The sequence below is a fragment of the Candoia aspera genome, chromosome 16 (assembly GCF_035149785.1).
Source record: "Candoia aspera isolate rCanAsp1 chromosome 16, rCanAsp1.hap2, whole genome shotgun sequence".
NCBI lineage: Eukaryota > Metazoa > Chordata > Lepidosauria > Squamata > Boidae > Candoia > Candoia aspera.
Window position 1 is genome coordinate 136,470 of NC_086168.1, and position 15,655 is coordinate 152,124.

The 15,655-nt window shown below is 46.3% G+C and overlaps 1 protein-coding gene across 1 annotated transcript; it reads right to left on the minus strand.

The window, feature by feature from the left end:
- Positions 1–3,621: 3,621 nt before the first annotated feature.
- On the minus strand, positions 3,622–4,065 carry LOC134506280 (nanos homolog 2-like). Its single transcript, XM_063316427.1, has one exon. The coding sequence runs from the start codon at positions 4,063–4,065 to the stop codon at positions 3,622–3,624; it is 444 nt and encodes a 147-aa protein (XP_063172497.1).
- Positions 4,066–15,655: the final 11,590 nt, after the last annotated feature.

Genomic DNA, 15,655 nt, shown 5'->3' on the forward strand with positions numbered 1-15,655 from the left:
CCCCTCCCCAAACCCAAAATATATGCAATGACCCAGAGGGATCTGGCAGCATTAAGGGAATTCATAGATAAGAACTTGGCGAGGGGTTTTATCGAGCTGCAAACTCTCCAGTAGGAGCGCTAGTCCTCTTTCGCGAGAAAAAGGACGGGTCACTGTGGCTCTGTACAGATTACCGGGGCCTCAACGCCACATCTGTATCCAATAAAAGCCCAATGCCCCTAATAAAGGACATATTGTCCCACCCGGCAAAGGGTAAGGTATTCTCTAAACTAGACCTAAGGGAAGCCTATTACCGCATAAGGATAAGGGAGGGGGATGAGTGGAAAACGGCCTTCAACTGCCCATTGGGGTCATTTCAATACAAGGTGCTACCTTTTGGACTGGCAGGGGCACCGGGTGTATTTATGCAATTAATCAACGAGGTCCTGCGCGACCACCTTTTTAAGGGGGTGCTGGTTTACCTCGATGATGTCTTACTATACACAGAAACGGAACGTGAGCACAAAAGGTTGTTAAAGGAAGTGCTCAGGAAACTTCGCAAGGCAGAGCTGTTTGCCAAGCTCTCCAAGTGCGAGTTTCATAAACAACAAATTGACTATCTGGGGTATAGGATTTCGGCAAAAGGAATAGAAATGGACCCAAGAAAGGTCCAAGCTATACTGGTGTGGGAGCGCCCACGCACGAGGAGACAACTTCAAAGTTTCCTCGGATTCACGAATTTCTATAGGGGATTCATCCCGGGGCTGGCGGAGATTGTATTGCCCCTAACTAACCTCCTAAGGACCAAGGGCTTGGGGGACACTCGCAAATCGAGAAACCCGGGGGCGCTACTAAACTGGACAGCTGACTGCCAAATGGCGTTCGAGAGACTAAAAAACCTATTTACAGCAGAGCCAGTATTACAACACCCCGACCCCACCAGCCGCGGCCCGTGCCCAGCCCCGACCGGCCCAGCCCTCAGAGCTGGGGCGATCCACGGGAAGGGCCCGGCTTACTTTTGGCGAAGCTTGATCGGCCGGGTCTGGGCTTCTCTGGAATTGGGGGGAAGGGGAGGAGGAGGTGTAGGGGAGGAGGGTCCGCTCATAATCCAGTGGGGCTGGGGTGATTCCTGTCCGCCGGTGCCCCCTTGCCGGACCCGTCTTCCACTCCTCTTGTGGCTCGGCGGGAGAGCCGGCTCACCTCGGGCTTCTTCCCCAAAGCCCGTGCCCGTCCTGTCGGCTGGCCCAGCACGGGGCTTCTCCGGTGGGCAACAATCACCCTAGCTCCCCCGGATTATGAGCGTAGCCTCCCCCCCTTCCGTTGCCATAGAAGCCCAGCCCTAGCTCGATCTCGCTTCACCACGGGGCTGCTCCGGTGGAGCGGTGTGGTCCTCGGATCCCCTGGAGGACGGGCGGGGCCTCCCCCTCCTCTTCCTCCTCCCCTTCTCCCCATGGCCGGGAAGACCGTCCCTGTCCCGCTTCGCCAACTCCAGGGAGTCCGGCACGGCCCCCGAGCCGTCTGTATAACAGTGTCGTTGGGAGGCCGGTCGGGACGGGACGGATCCCCGTCTTCGAACGTACGGGTGACATCCTGCGCCCGCCTTCGCCTCTGGGAGGCATCCCAAGGGAGACCGGCCTGAAGAAGGCCCGGTGCCGACCGCCCACTCCTCAAGCCCCCTGAGCCACCCCCCTTTCCTCGGGGGCCGGGAAAGGTAGACCGGGACCGCGGAGGTACGCGCCCAATGGGGAAATGGCGAATGCTGGCTCCTCCCCCTCCCCGCCGCCCGCTTGCGGACCCCCGGACCCGTCCCCCTCCCGGGCCACCCGGGGCCGTCACGGCCTCCGGAGGCTCAGGAGAACGGGGCCCTCCTCCGCCTTCTTCCGACTCGGGGGGTGGGGGGGCGGCGATCATCCCCGCCTATGGACGCCCGCCAGAGCACCCCATCCCCGCGCGCCATAGGGGCGTCGGACCTGTGACCTCCGCTGCGGTCTCGGAGGGTACCAAGTAGATCGGGACCGCCCGCGCCTTCTGGTGTTCCGGCGGAGGACAGAGGGAAGTGCGCGCTCTGGCGTTTCCCGAGCTGGTCCCAGCTGCCGTTCCCGGTCCTCCATGGCGCGCAGCGTGAGGAAGGAGAGGCAGCAAAGGTAGCGTGGACTCTGTCACAAGCATCTTGTCCCTTTCCCGTGCCCCTTCCCAATTTTTCTGTGTTAGGGTTGTTTCATTTTGAGGTAGAATAAGGGTCAAGGAAACAAGCGAGAAACGAAGTTCTCTCATCAGGAAACTATATGTTGCAAGTATAGTATATTGGGGAGCAGCTGGACAGGCAGATAAGAAGCAGGATGCACATATATTATGTAGCAGCTAAATGAACAAAGATAAGGAACAGGAAGACCACCAGACTCCCACCAGACCTGTTTTTAAACATATACCATATATCTTGAGGTTGTCACTTATTCTATGCTAAGCAATCACCCAGTGGGGGGGGTGTATAAAAGAAGTAGGACCCCGAACCTTTGGGGTTCAGAATTTGAAGCTTGAGCTTGTCTGAACCTGTGCGCACATTAAACTCTTTTCCTGGATGAAGACCCGAGTGTCCTAGTCTTCATTTCTACAACAGTTTGGGCCCTCCGTGTAGACCGGCGTGCTCTTCGACACCCCCGTTGTTGCTGGCATGGAAGGAGGGGCGCAAGGATTATCAGAGAGGTAGACAGGAGCCTGTCGCAGGCCAATGCCCCGTCCCCGTTTTCTTTTTGTCAGTCCCCCTGGGTAGTCCGGTCCAGTCCCGGCCCTCCCTGAGTCTGATAGACCGGCCCAGAGCTCCTGGAGTTCAGTAGACCGGCCCCGCCTCGTCCCTCCGAAGGGCCAGCAAACCGAATGCACCTTCAAGGGGAGGGGAGGAAGGAGAGGGCACTCGAATCGTCTGGGGATGGTCTGAGGCCGGCGCGAGGGGTCGGTGGGGAGGGTTCCCTCCCTTGGAAAGCTTGGAAAAACGCAAGCCTAAAAAAGGGTGGGAAAGTTGTGAAGCTACATGCGGGTATGCGCCAAGGTCTGAAAGGAAGAAGAAAAAGATTTAAGTGTTGCAGAGAGTTGGCTTCTGCAGAGAGCCAACTGAGGAAAATTCAACCCAGTGATTAAAAGCAAAGGGAGGAAGCAGTGATTTTATGCAATAATGAAAAACATTTTTTATTAAGTGTAAACAGTCAACCTATTATTTAAAAACATAATCATAATAAACTTACATATTGCAAACACAAATATAAATATATTTCAAAATATTTCAACTTGTCTAATGTGTTCAGTAATGAACATTAACTAAAACAAAAGAAACCAGCATATTTTCATTTCCTCATGGGTTAATTTAAGGCAAATGTTGACTTCTTTTGGATGATTCAGGACAATCATGAACAAACAAAAGAGTACTTCTGAAGTTTTTTTTTAATGTTTGGAAATAAAGTAATACAAAGGCACCTCTTTTGTAACTAAAATTTTGAAGAACTGAAAATTGGGGAACCAAACTTCACTGCTTTGGACTTCTTTCTTTCCAAATGTTAGGCAGTGCGTTGCGTTCTCGCCATCCAGGCATAACTTCTTTTTCCTTCAGCTTTTCCATTATATGGATTGGGGGCTCCCCTTGGGGGCATTTTATCTCTTCACCATGCGTCCGGCTGAGTTGCGTCCACACTTGCGGTATATGAACTGTTCCCCTCGATTGAGGGGGCAATGTGTCCGCGTGTGGGCCTTGTCAGCAGTGGCTCCACAGATCGGACATGTGTACTTGCGCAAGATGGGGCAGGTGACCACCCCATCAGCTCTTTGCAATTGGTGAGAAGAATAGAACTTCTTGGACTCTCCGTTAAATCTGCAGAAGTTGCAGATCCCTTGGCCGGATGGCTGAGTGGGCTGGAGGCGTCCACCGCAGGCGCCCTTCTTGCGGCTGTTGGCTCCACTGCTGCTCCTGCTTCCATTAGCCTGATGCACAAGGGCTTCCGAGTGGTCCTCGTGAGGAACTGGTGGTGCACCACTCCCAAGGGGGTCCCGCTGGGGATGGAAACCTTGGGGCTTATTCCGGTCCTCAACGATCCCCATCACAACCTTGGAGAGGTTAAGATAATCCTTCCATCTATCAAAAAAGCAGCCACTGGCCATAGCAGGAAGACATGCTGGAGAAGACTGGGATGAAATGGAGAACATAGCAGCAATTGGAATCTGTACCAGTCAGGCACACCTCTTTGAATTAACATAGGGGCACTCACATAAAATTGCAATGTAGACAATGTAAATAATGGAGAGGTGGAGTCTATACATCCAAAGGTTTTCTGCAAAAACCCTTGGTCTAGTGGTTAAGGTACCAGGCTAGAAACCAGGAGGCTAAGCGCTGAAGTCCCGCCTTAGTTAGGAAAGCTGGCTGGGTGACTTTGGGCCAGTCTTTCTCTCTCAACCCAACCCACCTCACAGGGTTGCTGTTGTGGGAAAAATAGGAGGAGAAAGGAATACTAAGTATGTTCACTGCCTTGAGTTATTTATAAAAACAATAAAGGATTAAAAAACCCTAAAAAAAGCTCCCCCCCTTCCCCTTTTTGGTTGCAATATTAGCTTGGGCACTGACCAACACTGGGCACAAAAGCTGAAAACTGCCCCTGTTCCATCTAAAATTCAGCTGCATTTCTGTTTTAGATAATGTACCAGTTTGTGGGGGGGATCCCATTTGCCATCTCTGGTCAGAAATTCATGAGGTGCTATTTTGAAGGTAAGTCCCATAAAGCAAGATAAGGGGCAACTGTTTCGATGGTGGTGGTTGTTTTTAAGAAGAGTTGCTGGCTAGTAGCCTAGGTGGCCACTGATGGTGTTGCAATGGGGTTGATAATTCTGAATGGGCCTCCCAATAAACAGCTCATAAGAGGACAGAATCTTGGACCAGGATCTGCCACACGTGCACTTGTATTTAAGAAGCTGTATTCAGTTGACATGAATTCACCTACATTGTTCAGAAGGCGTGTTCTTTAGGTGGCTTACAGTGATTAGGACATTATTATGATGCATCAATCAACCATAAAGGGTGTGGATAAAACAGAATTAATTAGATAGATGGGTCTTAAAAGGCCTGGAAAAACTTTAAAAAGATTTCACCTATTCCTGAAGGTCACGAGCAAAAGATGCTGGGGGTGCCTCTCCTGAGGTTAGTCCACAAAAGCCAGTCCTTGGAATCCCCCAGCCCACCTGACTTCCAAGTCTGAGATACATGTGGGAGAAGGCAAGGAACCTGGCCTCAAGTCGGAAAAACCTTACCATTAAAGCATCCTGCAGCTCTGTGATAAACAGGCAGAAGTTTTTACCAGTTGTTCAGTGGAAAGCCTCCGTACTGTGCTTGGAAGACGAATCCATCCTCATCCAGGTAAGGGTGCAGTTGGCATCTGAGTTGAAGCTGATAAAAGCCACTCCAGGCCAGAGAGCTTGGTTGAGCCTCAATTTAGAAAACAGAAAACCAGTTACAGGAAGGTCCTCTTCTGAACTTCCGGAAGAACATGGATGGAGTTGCTATGTCCCTTGCTCTGATCCATCACAACCCTTCTTTCTTCCCATCAGTGAGACAGGAATGGGCCACAGGAAGAGAAGCTTGTGCTTCCACATTTCTAAATCTCAATCGATCAGCTCTCCTTGATTCCACCATGGAGCCTGCATACAGTTCCTAGACAACCAGGTGGTGCCACCTGGAATCAGTGAAAAAGAGGAGAGACAGAGAGAGCTGCTGGCCATCATGCACACCGGTTATAGTTGTTATTATTATAGTCCATCATAATAATATTGGAAGCAGCTCGATCCAAACCTTGGGATAATTTCTCCCAATGATTTTATATTTTTAATTGTTTGGGGGTTAGAAGAAAAACTGGGAACAGTACAAATTAATGGAGTTGTCTTATATGTTAAACCCCAGCTAAAACCATGACTTATATTGGCTGATCAACATGGCAGATTTGTGGGGGTGGAAAATGACTTTCCATTTTGCTATGACAATTATCTGCAGAATTTCATATTCAAAACCTGGAGCAAGCTAAATATCTGGTTCGTTTCAGCCTTCCGTTGCATAACCACTCTGTTTTGGGGGCCCTTTCCTTACTTTTATTTCTTCCTTCAAGATTAAAGTGTAATCCCATTAACCCAGGATACTTCTAAAGAACCTATTTTTGGGGCTGTTACCACCAAACATTTTTCTGATTTGGGAGGAAGGGGCCCCATTACCCTGCTTTGATTGACAGGTCCAATAGCCAGACATAACACACTGCCCAATTTGATTACTTTCAGATATCCATTGCCGTGTTCACTATGAATGATGGAATATAGTGCAACACCTTCAAAAGATTGTTGGAGTAACTGTAGAAATACTCTTCTGAAGGGGGTTAATTTTTAAAGGTAGAAGTAGAAATGAAAGTCAAAATGTTGATACAGATGGTGCTGTTAGGAGAGGACTATGCTCAGATCTCTGCCTGTTTGCAGTTTGCCTGTTGCTACACGTTGACTGGGTGGGTTCCCATCACATGCTAAGACATAAGACACAAACCCCAATGGTGAATTGCAGGATCATTGACCCTTCGAAAGCACGTGCCGCCCCGGGTTGTTCCGCGATCCGCTCGCTCCCAGGGGCCGGGCGCCTCCCCGCCGCGCGCGCGCACGCGCGGTGGGGCTGGCGTCCGAGTCCTTCGGGGAGAGCGCCGCCTCCGGCGCGGCTGGGGTTTGCAGGCCGGCGCGCCTCCGTTCCCCCAAGTCCGGACCCGGACGGCGTCCGTCCCTCCCCGCCCGCGAGCCCCGTTTCCCACCTCCTCGGCGGGAGCGAGGGGAGCTCGTCCGTTCCGTACCCGCGGCGGTTCGGGCCCCGGGGACAGCCTCGTGCGCGCAAGCCGGCGGCCGCGCCGCCTCCCCCCGGCGGGAGATCGGCGGCGACCCCGCCGGCGCGACGGGCTGTGTCTCCCCGAGCCGGGTCCGGAGGGCGTCCTTCCACGCGCGGCTGCCTGCTGGGTCCCCCTCGCTGCCCGCCCTCCTCCTCTCTGACCGCGACCTCAGATCGGAGGTGGGACCCGCTGAATGTAAGCAGTGACAAATAATAAGATTTGGATAAAGTATTTATCATATATCTTTATCATTAGTCCTTTACTTTGGTTTAATAACTTTATTATCAATAGGTATGCTTTCTCGTTGGCTGGAGAATTTTTTACTAAAAAATTCTTCTTACTAAATTCTTCAGTAAAAAGAATTTACTGAAATTGGTTGTATTGCTCTCTTCTATATGTAGACCTTGTCGCTTGCACAGTAATTCATTGAGAAGGGTGGTAGGAATAAAGAGATTTGCTACATTGTAGATCGCAATGGCTATGCAAAATTAAAAGGAAGTTCATAAAGGTCTATATTGCATAAAATAATATAGAAAATACAAGCTATTTCAGAAAGAACACTTTTATAGGATTTCTTTCACACTTGGTCTGGCTTAAAACTGGCTAAAAAGTGTATCCAATAGAAAATGTATTTATTTCATTTATTTATTTATCGTCACCACCCATCTCCTCCCACCAGAGGGACTCTGGTGTACACTTTGTCGCACTAAGTTCAGTAGGACTTGTTTAGCAATAAATAAATACAGGGATTTAGTAGTTACTGGTAAAATTTTTGTTGTTTATTTGTTCAGCTGCTTCCGACTCTTTGTGACTTCATGGACCAGCTCATGCCACGCCAGAGCTTCCTGTCAGTCGTTGCCACCCCCAAATACATGGCTGCATATCATTGATGTCCTTTGATTTCATTTTCTAGGCTCTGTTTCATCTGATATCTTCATCTGACCCAAAAAAGTCAGAATGTTATAATTTGTATAATTATGCAGATGAAAATCATGGATATATATGAAAAGTTCTAAAGTTCTCACACACAAAAAATCTCTTTGATTTATTATTTTTTCAAAGTTTTTTTTAAGCTTCTACTTTTTATTTCATTTAATTAAAATCAGCCTGCACTTCTTAAATTGTGCAGTAAAGAAGGGCACCTTTCTTCTTTCAGTCCTGAGAAAAAGCAGGGGATTACTTTTCGTTCAACTATATTTTCTACTTATTAGGGCTTCAGCCTTGGCTGCCACTGTCTTCTAACAGTAAGTTCACATAAATCATTTGGTCACTGAAAGAAAGAGTGGATTTAATATCTACTTTTGCTGTTTGGTGACTGGATAACCTCCAAGAAGTTACTATTTTATGTCATAATTTTATAACAAAATCTATTGTGCAATTATCTTAATAAATTATCTGAGCATCTTCTTCAGCAGTAGAAATTATCCTTTCAGCTTTACGGAGGCAATTGGCCCCATCATATTACGTATCAGCAGAGAATAAATATATGCTACCTACGCAGTCCCAGCAATTGTTGACTGAGAATCCAGTCAGACATGCAGCAGTGCAGATAGTGGGCTCCGTTGTTCGCCAAAATTGCATCATCTTTACAAGGTAGATAAAAGGGGAAGTACACAACAGTATCCCACACAATCAGCCACATGGGTTGCACACAATACCACACAAGTTGACTTCTGCATATGTCAGGAAGTTGACTCTTTGCACATTTCCCAAATCTGCTCTTGTGGATCTCCCACCTATCTGGGGGAGAAAATGGAGGGTGCATAGCCCAAGTCTGAGGGAGAATCAAGTCTGCCAATGATGTCCATAGACATAGACCTTACTACCAAAAGCTAGCATTCTGAAAAATCATCAGACAACAAAAATACTACAATAAACCTTTGTGTTTTTAATTTAATAAAACCTCAATTATGAATAACATCTATAAATAATATATTAAGCAAGGAGTTAATAAACGTTGCTGGCTTTTTGACATTGCAGCTCATTTCTACATTAATACTGAGATATCCAATTTACAGATGAATATGTGTTCATAGTGAAGCATTAGAACTTCAAGGGGAACATATTTATATTAGAAGTTTGCTTTTAAAAATGCAGATCAGTTCAATGTTTTTGAATTGAATAAAAGCACAACATTGCCTAGACACTTAAATTATGCATTTAACTTGTGTTGTCCAGATAAAGTCACCCACATTTTTCCTAATACATTTAGCAATGCTCATTATCTCCAGTTCTGATACCTGTTTTGCACCCCAGTATAATAAACATATCTGCAATATTAGGCAAATACAATTTGCATTAATTAACCTGTTTGTATTTACAATTATTTTTTCTGCTTTTGAGTCAGTCTGGACTCCAGGGAGAGAGAGAGAGAGAGAGAGACCCTTTGTGAGCCCCAAATCATCAGAAAGCTGGCCCACCAGTCTTCTTTAGTTCTTCCTCCAAAGCTCAAATTAAGTTTTTTAAATATAGCAAACCCCATACAACTTGAAACTCTTGAAAGCATTATACGTTGACTACCTTGTCCTAATTTTCTCAAATAAATTTCTGTTGGATGTTGTTGTGGTGCCACAACGCTAAAACAGCAGTAGCAACAGCAACAACAATTACGATTCACCGAAACCAAACCTGTCATCCCTGGTTAAGGCTAATGAAAGAGAGTACCCCACCTCCCAAGCAGCTGTTCCTCTCTTAAGTAACCCTTCAGGTAATTAGTGGCTGCTATTAAACCTTCCTTGATCTTTGTTTCTTTGGGTTGAACATAGGCAAAGCTTGGTATGATGCTGCTTTTGTTATTTCAGTGAAAGCAGTGGGTTCTGATGATACAGAATAGAGAAAATTATTAATTCTCATAACCTGTACAATATGATGGTTCATAAAGCCTAAGACTGCATGCCATTGATTTTTTAACTGACAAATTACACTGCTTGCTTGTGTTGGCTTAAGATATCTATATCATTTTAATCCGTGCTGCTGCCATGCCCCCCTCAACCCCATATTTCTCCCTCGGATTCCTTGAATCTAAGTACAGGGCCGTAGATACCTTTCTGTTTGGTTTCATCTTCTTGGTTAGGTTAGAACAGCTGGTAACACTTTAAATCTTGACTCTGTTTTTTGTATTAACTTGTCTTTCCAGCATCATTCCCTCTGCAAATGTATAAGCCGAGGGGAAAAAAGTGCTTAAATCTCTCCAGTATAAGTATCAGCAACAATTGTTGTTTCACTTCCACAAAGTGAAGAGCTTCTATGAAGTAGATTGTGTACAATCATTATAGACATAGTGGTGAAAGGCGAAAGGTCCCCCGTGCAAGCACCGAGCCATGTCTGACCCTCTGGGGGGACGCCGCTTCCGCGACGTTTTCTTGGCAGACTACAGAGCGGGGTGGTTGGCCATCGCCTTCCCCAGTCGCCACCTTCCCCAGCAAGCAAGCTGGGTGCTCATTTCGCCGACCTGGGAAGGATGGGGGGCTGAGTCGACCTGAGCCGGCTACCCGAGAGAGAATCCAGCCTCCGCCGGGATGGAACTCGGGTCGCGGGGAGAGTTTCGGCTGCAATCCTGCCGCCTACCACTCTGCGTCACACGAGGCTGTCTCTAGGCGCAGTGACAGACATAAAAAATACACATGTCTCTGTCCAAGGTACCAAAAAACTGAACTATAAAAGCAAAGGAACTATTCTGAAGAGTGCATCTGTGACTCTTTCAGGCAGAAGATATATCATCCATTTAGAAAACTCTGTAGTTTCAAATTCTGTCCTCTTGGTATTTTTTTGGGGGTGGGATTATTACTGTGCTGACTGCCATTACTTGGAAATGCTGCTGCTTGCTATGAGAGCTTGACACTTTGAAGCCTAAGCATTAGGGAAGTCCAGCAGACTTAGGGAAGTCCAGCAGAGAACAATTGATGAAAATAATTTTAATTATCTTTTCATTTGTACTCCAAATGGAAACTGCCATCAGTGAATTATACTGTAGAACAAATGTCATTTGAGCCAAAATGCTTGCAAACATTAACTAATCCTCTCACTAATACTTGTAGCAGAATAAAACTGTGCTTAATGAAGAAATGGCTGATTTATTGATATTTTGAATTTCATCACCGCCCATCTCACTCCAAGAGCAATTAAATTTTCAGTCACATTGTCGGCTGAGGAACATCTTCAAGCAGACCAGGGTTGCTTCCATGTTTTGGTATAAGTTGAAATAAGTTTTACTGAGTCTCAGGAAGCCATTAAACATGATATTCTATGTGCACTAACAGTCTTTCATACTGGATAAGTCCCCCAGTCTGCCCCCCCTGCCCCCGGTAGCTCCGGTCTACATGGGAAGGGAAACGGCGGACAGGGTGTGTGTGAAGAATCCTGACGTTGGGATAGGCCATTCAACCGTATCTACTTTCAACTTGCAGCCATTGTTCTGTGCCTGCACTCTAGAGACTGGGTGGTGACCTTCTTCTGAGTTGTTCTTCCTCCAGTTTCAGTCCTTACATTTTGCATTCTTTAGGTTACATGCACATCTTGATGAGTGATTACAGCTGGAATGTATTTCAGGCCAAGTTAGGATTAATACAGGCTTTTGGGAGACATTTGGGAGACATTTCTTTTCAGCGTGTATGAATGAAACCCTGTGTGAACAATACCTGCTGAATGTTTGTTGCAAGCAGGTCAGTGGCACAAAGCCACCCAGGTTGCTTGTGGGCCTGAAGTGTAAGGAAGACAACCAAATCTGACATGGGAGCAGAAAGACCAAAACTTGTTTGCTTGTGATGGGTTAAAATTCAGTACACAAATCAAGTGAATAAAGCAAGCATGTCTTTTCAAAACCAGTTCTTGGTTTAATTTGAACAAGAGAGTCAGTCTTTTGCTCTGCAAGGTCTCCTCACTAATTCCTGAGAGTTTTATGGGCGTTGTGAAGAAGTTGATAGGTACAGTGCATCACTCTGGTATGATATACATATTGTTGTATAGGGGCACTCATTCCATTCATTCATTCATTCATTCAACATTCATAAGTTTAGGCACCACCCTGCATATGTACTAGAAATATGTGAGGGGAAATGTAAACTTTCCCAATCTACAACGAATGTGGGCAAAATTTAGAAATGCTTCAGTACTGCTGAGCAGCTTAATCCTCTACTTTTTGTTTTCTAAAGTCATGGGATTGGGATCAGACTTGACCATGCTTAGGATAGACCTTGAAATAGATTTGTCCCCTTGAAATCGACAGGACAGTATCTAACAAATCTCACTCATTTTAGTGGCACAGCTTTGACAAATTCTGGATCTAGCCCATTATCTGGAAAGACCAACAGATTTTAAACCAGACACGTTATTAAACCTGTCACATTTAGACCCACTGCCAGGGCCGCAACTAGGGTCTGTGTCACCCGGGGCAAACATGGATTCCGTGCCCATTTTGGCGCCCCACCAGCGTGGCGCCTGGGGCACATGCCCCAGTTGCCCCCCCTAGTTGCAGCCCTGCCCATTGCAATATATATCCTGCATTCTTTTCTGATTAAGAAAGGAAAAAAAATCTTTAAAATTAATTATTTTCTTCTCCCACTGTTTGAAATTTCTGTTTTCCAAACATCTGTTTGTTAGCTTTGCCTTATTTAGTCAGTGAAACTCCTGGTTTCCCCATGAAATAGGCAGTGTGCTATAAACAGCTGTGAAATGACAGTTGAAGAAGAAGGGCAGAGGAAGGGTAGGGTTCCGCTTTTCGACTGTGTCTCATTTATTAACACAAAGGTAGGGCAGAGAACAGACTTCTCAGAAGGCCATCCAATCTGTTGTCCACAGCATAAACCAAGTTTTCTTAACCTCCAATATTTCCACCAATGTGTATAACTGGCTGGGGAATTTCTGAGAGTCAAAATTCATGCATCTGGAGGATGCCCAGGTTGCATAATTTCTATTTATTTATTTGCAATACATACATAGGTATCATAGCCCTGGATGACTTACAAACAATACTAAAACAATTAAAAGTGTAAAATAAAAACTCCTAGCACCCCACCAAACATCACAACCCTCGCATCCAAAAGACAACTTTCCTGAGCACCAGCCACATACTTGTGGGAGAAGCCAGGTTTTTAAGGCCTTCCAGAAGGCTAAAAGGTGTGGGGGGGGGGGGCTCCCACATCTCCGTGGGAAGGGTGTTCCAAAGGGCAGGGACTGCTTCCCAGGTCCTAGATGGCAACATTTAAAGGAAGGGACCTGGAGCACATCCATCCTATCGGACATGGTAGAATGAGCAGATACCCTCAGGGAGAGGTGGTCCTGCAAATAACCTGGCTTTGTGCCATTCAGGGCTTTAAAGGTGATAGCCAGCACCTTGAATTGCACCCAGAAAAGAACTGGTATAACATACCAGATATGGATATGGATATAGATATATATGATATAGATATAGGCATAGGTATAGGTATAGATATGTAGATACACACACACACACACACACACACAGTGGTATAACACAGGAATTTGTTGCACAAGGTGAATCTGTGTCAAGACCCCCTAGCCATGGCTGCCACCTGCTCCTTGTGCACCAGCTCTATCCAGGGCAGGGCAACCCTGGCAAGTCAAAGACGTTACCTCAACAGATCCAGGTTTTTAAAATGTGTTTGAAATAGATGGAGAAGATGATGATAAAGGGTATGTCTGAGTCATGTGGAAGTATGTCAGTGGATAGTTCAGTGTTGCTAACCCTTTAATGATTATAATTCAAGATTTTCCTTGTTTTTTAATTTTTTAATTTTTTAAAAATTTTTTATCCCACCTGTATTATTTTTATAAATAACTCAAGGTGGCGAACATACCCAATACTCCCTCCTCCTCTTTTCCCCACAACAACAACCCTGCGAGGTGAGCTGGGCTGCGAGGGAGTGGCTCAAGTGCACCCAAATTTACAAGTCAGCTTCTATCTATGATGTCCAATGAGAGATTCTGAACTTGCTGGGAGACAAAATGGCCATGGGTGTTGAGACCTAATGGATCAATCCAGCAGACTTCCTGCTTATGGAACTTCAGGCTCCCATGTACTCTGGATTTTTGTGCAGGTATCTTTTTACTGGGCCCAGATCTGGATCCCATGTTCAAATCTCCAGTGACAGAATGGGACAAGTTCAGAGGAAGGCTACCAAGATGGCGAAGGGCTGGAAAGCAAGCCCTCTGAGGAACAGTTAAAGGATCTGGGCATGTTTTGCCTGAAGTAGAGAAGACTGAGGTGGTTGTATGAGGAAGGAAGACCAGAACCAAGGGCTTGTGACTATAAGGATATAACTATAAGGTTCCTGATGATGGGCAGGCAGGCGCAGGATGTGCTGAGTTCTTCACTGGAGGACTTCAAACAGGCTAGATGGTCATCTGACAGAGATGCTCTAGTGGAGCCCACTCTGGGGGAGGGGGGTGGACTAGATGATCTCTATCACCACTTCCAACTCTATGGTTTTAAATATCTGTTAAAACAAAAAAGCAACTTTATTGCATTTTTTTCTGTAATATGTAGAGGGTTGTTTTTGCTTTGTACATAACCGCCATTACTTTTTTATTTAACAGAAATCGCTGCAATGTAATCTCTTTACATTTCAAAGGGTTACTAGTCCTCCTAGAAACAGGGGAAGGAGGAAATCTCTAAGGGGAGATTGGCAGTCAGCAAAGGAGTGTTTGTCTGCCAGGGTTAGGGCGACTGATGAAAGAAAGAAAGAAGGCGGCGACTCCTGGCCAGCCTTGCCTGGACTTGGGTCTGGTTAGTCCTGGGATGGGGGATCACCAGGTGATCCTTGGGTAAAGGAGGCAGTGGCAAACAGCTTCAGCACAGTATTTTAGCCAAGAACATGACTTGGTGGGGTCCCTGTCAGCCTTTCAAGGTAGATCAAATTAGAAAATGGACTCCGCAGGAAGAGAAGACTAGAATGATACTTTATTGAGTCAGTCAACTTGAGGCTAGTCTCAGCCTTGTTAGTATTTGGTTGTTTGCAAGCAGCAAGCCACTAAGTTACTACGGTAAGAAATCACTTGGCAGGGTGAACAGGTCAAACTTAAGTATCCTCAGGTTGGGTGTGAAAAAGATGCCCGCATAAGATAAAGCTGCTGATTGCCTGAAGGACACTTGCCGGGACTTGTTTGGTTTCCTCTTTGCAGCCTCCCTTCCAGTCCAACTCAGTATGAGCTTGTAAATATGTTTTGTGCTTTCTGTAAATACGCTTATTTTTATAGAAATGCCTGGTGTGTTTTTTCTGATCTCTCGGGCCAAACGCTTTCCCGCACTCTGCCACAAGTCTCTTCTGTATTTCTCCAAGGCCGTCTCCCTGCAGTCCCAGAGAGGTCTTGGTGAGCCCCAACAAGAAAAGGTAAGGAAGGCTAATTATTCCAGAACTTGATCTGCACTTAAGTTATTGTTTTGTCTCTTTCAAGTTCATATTTGTTGAGGAAGTAAAACATTTTAACGACCTCTCCGAGAACTACAGGCCTGGCTGTAAATCAAGCCCAATATTTTCTCTTTTCCCCATCCCTAAAGAGGGGGCAGCAGCCCGGCCGAGAGGACAGTGACTGGAAGTACACCAGGGAGACCGGCTCGTGGCTGGGAGGGCCCCGTAAGGGCCTTTCAGTAGCAGCTTTCAGAAACACAGTTCCTTTCGCGAACGGGATATGGGTTTCTGCGCGGATTCTCACGCAAGGACGACGAGCTCTAGTGCCACGGGAAGGCCCTTTGGCTGATCTCATGCCTCCGTTTCCATAGTAATCCGTGATTGGTTTTTATGTCGTCACCAGTTGGTTCTGCTCTGACTTCCCAT

What these genes read in the sequence shown, in the direction of transcription:
- LOC134506280 (XM_063316427.1), bottom strand. Translation starts at nt 4,065, where the DNA reads ATGGGGATCGTTGAGGACCGGAATAAGCCCCAAGGTTTCCATCCCCAG.